The 10425-nt window shown below is 36.7% G+C and overlaps 2 protein-coding genes and 1 long non-coding RNA gene across 3 annotated transcripts; all 3 read right to left on the bottom strand.

Annotated features, from left to right (window-relative positions):
• Positions 1-228: 228 nt before the first annotated feature.
• LOC147495267 (uncharacterized) lies at positions 229-2089 on the bottom strand. Its single transcript, XM_086568347.1, has 6 exons — positions 2003-2089; positions 1870-1897; positions 1285-1384; positions 1033-1209; positions 646-981; positions 229-562 (listed from the first exon to the last, which is right to left on the bottom strand). The coding sequence occupies exons 1-6, from the start codon at positions 2087-2089 to the stop codon at positions 229-231; spliced, it is 1062 nt and encodes a 353-aa protein (XP_086424473.1).
• A 3422-nt stretch (positions 2090-5511) lies between these two features.
• Positions 5512-7161, bottom strand: LOC147495266 (uncharacterized). Its single transcript, XR_015198999.1, has 3 exons — positions 7031-7161; positions 6688-6951; positions 5512-5932 (listed from the first exon to the last, which is right to left on the bottom strand). It is a non-coding gene; the product is annotated as an uncharacterized LOC147495266 (long non-coding RNA).
• A 1413-nt stretch (positions 7162-8574) lies between these two features.
• On the bottom strand, positions 8575-9891 carry LOC147495265 (F-box protein CPR1-like). The gene is made up of 2 exons (XM_086568346.1): positions 9198-9891; positions 8575-9155 (listed from the first exon to the last, which is right to left on the bottom strand). Exons 1-2 carry the CDS (start codon positions 9726-9728, stop codon positions 8697-8699), a joined length of 990 nt encoding a protein of 329 aa, XP_086424472.1. The 5' UTR covers positions 9729-9891; the 3' UTR covers positions 8575-8696.
• Between the last annotated feature and the right edge of the window lie 534 nt (positions 9892-10425).

Below are 10425 nucleotides of genomic sequence, written 5' to 3'. Positions count from 1 at the left end.
TGAATGTTCATACTCTTGTTAGAATATGAATATTAGGTGTTCATACCATTGAACTATGAACATTGAATGTTAACACCTATTGGACTATGAACAACCATTGTTCATACCTCAATATGCTTGTACAAAACACAAAAAACTTAATAAAATGGATGATATGAATCATAAGAGACTTTTAAAAACAAATTCCAAAATTGTATTCATATTAATAAGTCAATCAAAAACATAACATCAAACAACCTCACTAGTGCTTCCCACATCAAAATATTGCCATGCCCTAGATACCCCATCATCACTAGGTAACTTTACCATTGATCTAGATTCCCCATCATCAGTTGGCACATGAACAAATTTCACAAGGTAAGTCTTTTGGTCGTGTCGGTCGGTTTTGTGGCATTTTCTGCATTTGTGGGCAGTATAATGCATAACACCCGTGCTCTCAATCCTCTTAACTTGTTGTTTACCCAGAGCCCTCTTGATATCTGGTGGCAGAATTCCCACTTCATCAGAAACATCTGAATAGATCTTATTGCGGCTAATTGCAGTGATGCCATGAGAGTAAATGCTGCTAAAAGAAGTGGCGAGAAATGCAAGTTCAATATATGAATACACTGATCCCCTTTGCAATAAATACTTGCAATCGCATGCCAGCAAGGAAACCCATCTATGCCCCAATTGTTGCAAGTGCACTCTCTACTATGCAAATCTACTCGATACTCATGCTTCTCTGTAACAACTTGAAACACATGCTCATTTGACCTTATCATAGTCACACCACGAGCCTCCTCAATCCTCTCAGCCAACTTCAATTCCATTTTAGGACAAAGAAAAGTTTTCCAGTTCTTGCACTCCTTCCTCCATTTAGATGCAATATTCATCATCTTAATGCGAATTTCATCTAACATGGCTGTAACAGGCAGATAACACTCTTTGTATATCCAGTTGTTGAAGCACTCCGCCAGAGAAGAGCACATCTCACCATACCTGGCACCATGGAAATAGGCATTTGCCCAATTCTAATAAGGCGCCCTAGACAGAAAATTTGAAACTGCATCTCCACATATATTCAACAATTCAGCCATGCGCTCCTCAAACACCTCATGTGTGGCAGCATAAGCACATTTCTTGAATAAGGCCACCAACACTTTTGTCAAACCACATTTCTTTGACAAAGCTGTTCTAAGGTTATTCTCTATGTGCCACAAGCAGAAACTGTGATATGAGCCAGGAAATACAAGAGGAATGTTCACAAGCTAACTATGATGTCTATCATTTAGAAAGGTATACCTCCTCTCATACCCAAAAGCCTTCTTAAACATATCAAGAAACCAAAGCCAATTGGATTCATTTTCAATATCAACAACACTAACAGCAAGAGGAAACAATCCTACAAAACAACAGAAGATAACAAAATATGAGATAACTGAAATACTCTTGTTTAACTATGAATATTCAATGTTCATACCATGGAACTACGAACACTGAATGTTCATACTCTTGTTGGACTATGAACATTCAGTGTTCATACTCCTAGTGGACTATGAATACTGAATGTTTATACTCTTGTTGGACTATGAACATTCATTGTTCATACTCCTATTGGACCATGAACAATGAATGTTCATACTCTTGTTGGACTATGAATATTCAGTGTTCATACCATTGAACTATGAACAATGAATGTTCATACTCTTGTTGGATTATGAACAACCATTACAAAACACAAAAAACTTAATAAAATGGATGATAACAAAATATGATCATAGCGGAAACAGCTATGGACAATAGGTTTTCATACCTAAAACAGGTATGAACAATACATGTTTATACTTAAATTAGATGTAAAACATGCAAGTAAGATAAGGGAAACACCTTGATCGCCATTTTTGGCAGTAGCAACCTACAAGCACCCTTTACACTCAGATCTCAAGAATGTCCCATCTAAATATACCATTGGGCGACAATATTTAAAACCATGAATACTTGATTCAAAAGAAACAAATACCCTCTCAAACTTCCTATTCTCATCATTCACTTGAAGATCAACACAATTCCCAGGATCTCTTTGCTTCAACTCTTTTGTAGAGTTCATTATAGGATGAAACAACATCACCATATAACTCTGTCAATGCCAACTTCTTACCCGCATAAGCCATATGTTTTGTAATTGTAAGCCCATACTCACGACTATAAAAAAAGGTGATATCTGCTAATGACAAAGAGGGTTTATCTCTAGCAAAATCTAAAATATGAGTATTTACAAGATAAGAAGTGAGAGGTGCCCACAAGAAGGGATGAGTTATCAATCATGAAGCAAGTTAAGACAAAAGTTCCAAATTATTAGCACAAATTGACACCTTGAATGTATTAATTACTATACCTTGATTATACTTTTTGTGCCAAATAGTGTTTAATTTTGGCTTTGTTTGATTTGGAGATAAGATGGAATTAAATGGGAGTAAATGGTGGGAGATGTTTTGACGTGGGAAATGAGAGAATGCTCTCATATGTATTGAATTTGGGATTTGGGAGATTGATTCTCACATACATGCATGTTTTCATTTCCTAGTTTTAGATAAGTTATTGTAATAGTATTAATGGTGGAAGTTTTTGTTCTTTTGAAATAAAATCAATCATCTTCAAGCAAATCAGGTTTTTCATTCATTTTCTTTTATCTTTTTCTTAACTTAGCATAACATCAATTTGCATAATCATTTCAATCCCATGAACATGAGATAAAACCCTCCCAAGGTGGAGGGTTAATGATGCTCATGTGAGGATCAGGCTATGTATTATTTGATTCCAGAATAACTACTTAGAAACTTATGACTCATCTAACATTCTACCCCAAAAATGGTAGTGTCCAGCCAAATTAAAAACCTGTAGCTTAAGATGAACTCGCGTGCGCCACCCAGATGACACTGGGAATAGTCGCACGAGTGAGCTCCTGGAGAATTCAAACTTCTCTATTTGATAGGTTGATGTAGGATGAAGCCAGGAGTTAAGATAACATTTCAGAGATGAAATATCAGTTCAACTCCTCATGCTAGTAAGATGGACTCAAATATGAGTACATCTTGCTAGGGATCAATCCTCAAGTCCGTTTCAGGTTTTTCTATGAACCCAGAACGGATTAGAGATAGTAGTAATCTGTTTCCAAAAAAAATATGTAGCTAGACTTTGCATGAGTATGATTAATCCTTTACCTTCCTCTCTCTCTAGTTTCTTACTTAAAAACTAAAGTTTAGTTTAGTTTTTTTACTTTGTCTTGCATGTTAAGTTATTGTAGGAAGTAAAAAATATAAAGTTCAAAACATTATAAATCCTTCTCACTAGTTCCCTTGAATATATTCTAGTTGTAATTAACATCAGCCTAGTTTTAAGGTTGGACAAAACCCTTATTTCTAACCATACACACGAAAACACGCGGAGTAAGGAAATCTTGAATATTGGTACATTGTTGGTTTTGAAACTTTCATACATATATAACCGTCAAAGTGCTAACATCAAATGGCATCGCTGCCATCCTAAAGGCGTAAGGACCATACGTTACAAAATTTGGAATAGCTCCTAGGGGAACCCCCTCTCCTACCCTTTGATTCCTTTCGTGTTTCTTCATTTCTTTAGTTTTCATTGTTTTTCTTCATATTTCGCCATCGATCCGCTTCATCTCATCATTTTTTTGTGCTTACAGGTACCACAAACTCAGGCTGGAATAGAATCTACACAAATATCTAAACCTGATATCCAAATTTCAGACCATTGTGGATTTGTTGGATTTGCGGCGCTTAGCTCATTAGTAAGCCCACACGAAGTCATATGACTTCAGGCATGACTTCATTAGTCACTCACACAAGTCATACGACTTCGTCGCGCCTATATTTCACTTTCGTGTGCACTATTTGTTTGTGCGGGTTTTGATCATTTTTCAACCACGTAACCTCATATTTTGTCACACTCCAGTCTTTCGCGAGTTCTGCGACCCGTGATTGGATTCTTTCGGTACCTTCGAGGAGTTCAAGACGCGTTCACAAAAACTATAGAAAAACAACAAAACTAGAGCAATGCAGAAAAAATCGAATATTTTTTACTTGCCCCGAGACAAAATTTTGAACTCTATTTGAGCAATGCAGTTTGAAAGGGAGAGCATTTGGTTTCAGAATTTGATTTGGGGTGGGTATAGTGGTAGCGAAGGGTTTTTTTTTTTTTTTTTTTTTTTTTTTTTGTTTTATTTTTGGACCATTAGATCTTGAGATGATCTCAGTGAGTTGAGTGGCTACGAAATGGAGTGGGCTGGGAGTGGGTGTATCCCATATATATATATACTAGCCATGCTGCCCGACCTGTGGTCGGGCCTGCTATTTTTTTAAACTTACTATATTTGGGCTGTTAATTTTCAGGCTAAAGTATTTTGGTTGATGTACTTAATGCAAAAGTGCATTTGTACAATGAACATGTGGTAACAATTTCGTCAGCCACTTCGAGAGTTCGAGTTATTCAGAATTTTCAGACAGAAAGTGGGGCCAAATGCATATTTTCATTAGAGGAGGGTCATTTTTTATGTGCTTAATGCAGGAGGGAAAAAGAATAGAATAATAGCACCTCGATTTTCTTGCAAGCCTCTTTGGTTTTCAAACCAATTGGGGTATACTTCTTAATCATCAATATGTGATTTTCATGTTGTCAGTGGACAAAAATTAAGTTCTTCCTTAGCTTCTATAGCTTCCGGGGAAACTTCATGTAAAGCTGATGCGAAACTCTCCATTGCCTACTTACTTTTCTCTTCTTATTTTCTAGATGATTCCAGCTCATTCAGGAGCTTGCTGAACACTTGAAGCTGCAAGTATTTCATTGTTCAAAACTTGCACCATCTCCACTTTGACAATCTCAAGCTCAGTAGTCAATGATTCAACCATTCTTGATTTCTCCAATACCTCTTGTTTGGCAGTATCAAAATCCCTCATCTAGTTTTCAAGATCCCTCTTTGTCTCTCTACTGATATCTCTAAGGATTCCACCTTTGCTCTAAGAAATGCAACTTCAGCCTGTGTCCTGCAATAAGCCACTCTGTCCTTCTAACTGCTCCATCAAAGTAGTCAAAGACTGATGCAAATCTCTCTAACTGATTAGCTTCATGAGCGTGACTCTCAAAGCGGTTATCATATGCTTTGTGTGAACCAAATGTTTTGTGTGGAACTGTTAACGGAATGTTTTGAACACAGTTTACAGTTTACACATCACTTGATCGTCAAGGTCCGATACATCCGGTAATTTTCATTGGACGGGAAATTTGGATAGCCGATATGTGCTAAAAGCTAAAATTCGTGAACCATTTTGCAATATTAAAATAAGTGTTCACACGAACCTAAAAGGAAAATTAGAAAAGTTCAGGCAATAGTTCAATGGATGGCGTTACAGATAAGTACGGGCTATTTATAAAAAATAAAAACAAGGTATTGATACCTTGTGAAATTGGAAAGTGGGCATGTCACTCAGACTCTCAAAGTAAGGAGGAGATCAATGAAAGCCGCTCGCACAGAAAGTACTGAATCCAGAAACAGGTGTCCTAATCTTGGTAGAAGCACTTCTAAGATTTCGTGAGTTTGAGAATTTCCAAGCAAATATATAATTCCATTCAAGGTGGAGAGCCTGATTTCAGTGCATGCATCTTGCGACATGTCATCAACTATTTTCGAGATGGTCTTCGTAATGACTGAAGAAGAGATGACTTCCCAGAATAGATAGAGGATACGACAAGAACCTTCAACAACAACAACTCTCATGTTAGGGCATTCATCTAGAAGTAATTTCTCCAACAAAAAAAATTGTTTGTCCAGCAAGGCATCTTTGACTTCTTTTGTAGCATCTGGATCTTCAAGAGGGAACATGTCTAAGAGCAAATGCAATGCGTTTTTTCTAACATTAGAATTAGCCACCTGGAATTAGAATAAACCAAGTTACATTTTTAGGTTTCAAAGTTGCTATGCTGGTCAATGGGCCTAGTTTGTGTCTCCAACTGAACTATCAACAATGGATATCTATCGTTTTAACTGTATATGAACTATATAAATTGACATCCGCATGATTTTGGCAAAAGAAAAGACACTAACTTGTATGAAGAAGTATCTAAGAGCAGATATATCTAAGAGCAGATAGCTATGTATACATAAGCAAGATATTACTAAATGCAAGAGTCCAACCAGTAATACAATCTCAGGTTTCATGCGCTACATGACTTTCGTTTTGTGGTTTTCAACTACAAAGTCCATTACTAAAATGTGATGCATGAATCCGGTTCTTTCATTCCTCTCCCTGCACTACATGATAACAAAGTTCCTTCAAAATAGACAGAATATCAAATATCTAGTACATTCTCTTAACAACATTGATGACAAGGTAACCAACTAAGTAAACTATGTGAACTGAATGATGCAATATGCTGACAAAAGTTGCAATCACTTTAATCCCAACTGTCAATCCATGGATGCATAGCGCAAGCTCTACTCGCCATATTGATTCAAATCACCCAAGTCAACATATCCACTTATGTAACTTGTTACTGCCAACGACTTGGTTGAAGTTAGGATGCATGTTATGGCAAAACATGGTTGCTGATGGAAATACATAAACATGTTGAAACTACATTATAGAAATAAAGTACATCTCAAGTTCATAGAACAAAGACAAATACCTGGAGTGACCTAAAGATCACAGGTTCACTGAGGCGAAATAAAAGCTTCTCAACACCATTAGTAGTTCGTTGATTCACAAACTAGCCTAAAATTCTCCTTATAGAAGCAGCCAAGGTTTCAGACCATGCATAAACTGCCCCCTCAACCATACCCTGAAGAAACCCATTCTCAATCTCCTCCCTGGACAACCCTTCCCCAACTTTCCAAGCCAGAAAAAGAATATCAGCATATGCCTCCAACATCGACTTCCTCCCGAAAGGAATCTGCGAACGAATCAAAGCCACGCAACCCTTGTAGTAGCAAACCAAGGTGTATTTAAAGAAGATGAGGGAAGATCATTACCTTTGTTTTAGCTAGCTTCAAACTTGAGTATGTTACTGATAAACACAGTAACACATGCCCTTATCATTTTCGATTCTTTCTTTCTTCACTTTGAAGATTGAGAGAGAGGAAAAGAATTGATCAATGGTGTAATCGGCGGGGGTGGGGTTTTTTTTTTCTTATTTTGCTTTTGCTTTTTTTTTTTAGTTAGGGTTTGAGGAAGAGTTTTTCATATTATTCTATTTTTTTAGTTGTTAATTACTTATTTACCCCTGGCGTACATTCAAATAAAAATAAAGGCGTATGTTTGGTTTTTGTTTTTCATAAGAACTGAAAAGACCGAATAGACTTCTATAAAATTACAAAATAGACCAATTTTAGGGGTATTTAAGTAAAAAAATAAATAAATATTTTCAAAACATGGGTTCTTTTAAATTTTTTGCTAACGTAGCTCCTTATGAGCATCTGGGAGAAAGGGATATTAATATAGGTATTTTTTAGTTTTTAATTACTTACTCACCCCTGGCGTATATTCAAATAAAAGTGTATGTTTGGTTTTTGTTTTTCATAAGAACTGAAAAGACTGAATAGGCTTCTATAAAATTACAAAATAGACCAATTTTAGGGGTATTTAAGTTAAAAAGAAAGTAAATATTTTCAAAACATGGGTTCTTTTAAATTTTTTGCTGACGTGGCTCTCTATGAACATCGTGGGAGAAAGGGATATTAATATAGGTAGGATATACTTTTCCAGTGTGGCAGGGAATGAGTTTGGAATTTATATACTTTTCCAGTGTGGCAGGGAATGAGTTTGGAATTTTAGAAGCTAATGCCAATATTCAGCTGTTTCATGTGGAACATCTTTCTCAATGTTGAAATGACAACATGGAACTTCTGGATATACATTTAGCAAATTAGAGCCAATTTGAAAAGCATCGGTTTCCGTTTTGCATCAACATGTAAAAGGTAGTAGTGTAGCATGCAATAAAGGTCGAAAACCTGAGGCATACTGGAAAATAATGCCAGAGCATGGATTACTAGGAATATAAAAAATAGCGTCTACTTTGATCCAAGCTTTCGGATCGTAGCAGTGGCGGGCTTACAATTTTAGTCGAGAACCCTTGCCAAACTAGTCGTATGTATACTCGTTGGCAGTGAGTAAATGACAGAAATAAGGAAAATGTTCTCAATCATATTGCATAAAACACGTATAAAAGATGAAAAGACATGGACGACAGCAAACCTTCTGTGTTCATGTAAAATTATTATAACAAACAATAGGGGTCCAAAGCTTCCTTTTACTGCGAGCGGGGAACATCTTTGGACAAAAAAAGAGTGTAGTATTAGGCGATAGCGGTGTGCTAAATGTTCGTCTCCATGGAGATAATTGAATGGCATAATTTGAGGGTGGAAATGTTTAGCCGCCAATGGTACTGATGGCAGATCAGTACTCAATAGAATATAATCAACTTGCGCTGAGACTAGTGTACTCTGTACTGTCTGTTCGTTTGTCCTGTCTCTTCTATAATCTACTCAAACCTCAAGAAAACAGAACAAATCCTTGATTGTAATTAGCAAGCTTTTTCAATCACTGTCCATATTCCTGAAACTAGGAAAGGAACTATTTCCATATAATTTCAATTTCAAGAGTACAAAACCACAAATAATGCCAAATAAACAATGAAAATTAGATCCTAATGATTTTTGCATAAGGAATTATGGTAATGGACATGAAATATAACTCATCCTCCTCTCCCTTGGTATTCATACGCTCTCCCTTTCCTTCAACATAGGTACCAGAGTTTAGTGAAACAAGGCTCCCCACATAGATCTCGGCTTCAAACCTTGGCGAAAAAAGATCTTGCATTCCAAGAGTTTTAACCTTTTGAGATTTTGGATCATATAGAACTAGATCATCGTGGTCCTTCTGCAGAAGAATTTCACCATTCTTCAAGTGGTATAATACCTTCACGTCGTCATCAGAAAAGTGAAGTTCACTTGGTCCTATATTGGTTGACAATTTAGTCCAGGTGCCTTTGACGCCATAGTCCTTCATCACCCATTCTTCGATTCCAATTGTATCACAATAACTAAGGGTACACAGACATCCTCCCACTGTGTGCAAGCTCATGGGCTTAAACATATCATCAAATCGTAGCACCTCTTTGAAAACCTAATTTTCAAGATCAAAAGATACCATTACTCTAACGAACTCTGATCCTTGTTCAGTAAAAGCTAACCAATGCAGAGCTCCATTGACATAAACCCCAGACTGTCCATCATAGAGAAGGTTTTGAGGAACATCCGCAACATTATTCCATGAATTAGTTCCTAATGTATAGACCTTGACTTCACGATCCACAGTAGCATCACCATAATTATCCTGATAACCATTAAATTTGGCAATCCTCACAACTTTATAATCATCAGCAGTGTCATCATAGCTCAAACCATAATTTCTAATTCCTATTAGGTACCGCTCCGGAATCTCCTCACAAATCTCAATGTACGTCTTAGGTAGTTTCTTGAATTCTTTAGTAGATGGATTCCATAGGAAAAAAATTCCTCCGAACGGCAAGAACATTAATCCATTACAAGGACCCGAAAGTACTTCAACACAAGCAGATGTCTTATTCTTATAAGGGTAATCGATATCTACAACTTCATTGAATTCAAACGAGTCGTACTCAATGGAATGGAGATGATGATGGCTAAACATGATGTTAAACTTTTCAGTTTCGATGGCGGTATTGAGTGCCTTTTGATGAATATAGGATCATTGATTAAACAACACCATGGTTTACACACGCACTTACATCGTAAAAGAGATTTCACGGTATGGTGACGATATCGAATGGGAGAGTCGACATTAGTAAGTTGTCTCCAGGGTTTATGGACAAAGTGCGTTTGGGAATATGAGTTTAAGGATTAGCATTCGTGGATGGTTTTATAATATTTAATTTGTAATTAAAAAACGGGGATGTAGCTCAGCCAACTTGATTATTCAATTTTCGAATAAATTGCAGCGTCCTAGGCCCCGCTGCAAGGTCCGAGGGTCGAACCCTCGCATCCCCAAAAACGTTTTCTTCTATTTTTTTCCTCGAAATATCTTTCTCTTAGTAAAACCATGATGAAGCGAAATATATTTTACGCGATTGATATATCGTGCCCAATATATTTTTTAACATATATATTTGTCCAGTGGCAGGGAATGAGTTTGGAATTTGAGAAGCTTATGCCAATCCTCAGCTGTTTCATGTGGAACAATCTTTCTCAATTTTGAAGTGAGAAACATCAACTGCTGGATGTACAATCATTTAGCAAATTAGAGGGCAATTTGAATAGCATCGGTTAAGTTTCAGTTGTGCATCAACATGTAAAAGGTAGTGTACCACATCCAATAAAGTCTAAAACCC

Source organism: Coptis chinensis, chromosome 6, assembly GCF_015680905.1.
Source record: "Coptis chinensis isolate HL-2020 chromosome 6, ASM1568090v1, whole genome shotgun sequence".
NCBI lineage: Eukaryota > Viridiplantae > Streptophyta > Magnoliopsida > Ranunculales > Ranunculaceae > Coptis > Coptis chinensis.
The sequence above is the reverse complement of the archived record's forward strand: the minus strand, read 5'-3'. Positions and strand labels throughout refer to the sequence as shown.

Excerpts from the sequence above, each read along its gene's own strand:
- LOC147495265 (XM_086568346.1), bottom strand. The coding sequence starts at position 9,728 with ATGTTTAGCCATCATCATCTCCATTCCATTGAGTACGACTCGTTTGAA. Across the intron at positions 9,156-9,197 it reads TTAGAGTAATGGTATCTTTT|GATATGTTTAAGCCCATGAG; the intron begins GATCTTGAAAAT and ends CTACGATTTGAT.
- LOC147495267 (XM_086568347.1), bottom strand. The coding sequence starts at position 2,089 with ATGAACTCTACAAAAGAGTTGAAGCAAAGAGATCCTGGGAATTGTGTT. Across the intron at positions 1,385-1,869 it reads TGCCAAAAATGGCGATCAAG|GATTGTTTCCTCTTGCTGTT; the intron begins GTGTTTCCCTTA and ends GTTGTTTTGTAG. Across the intron at positions 1,210-1,284 it reads GCTTTTGGGTATGAGAGGAG|TTTCTGCTTGTGGCACATAG; the intron begins GTATACCTTTCT and ends CTCATATCACAG.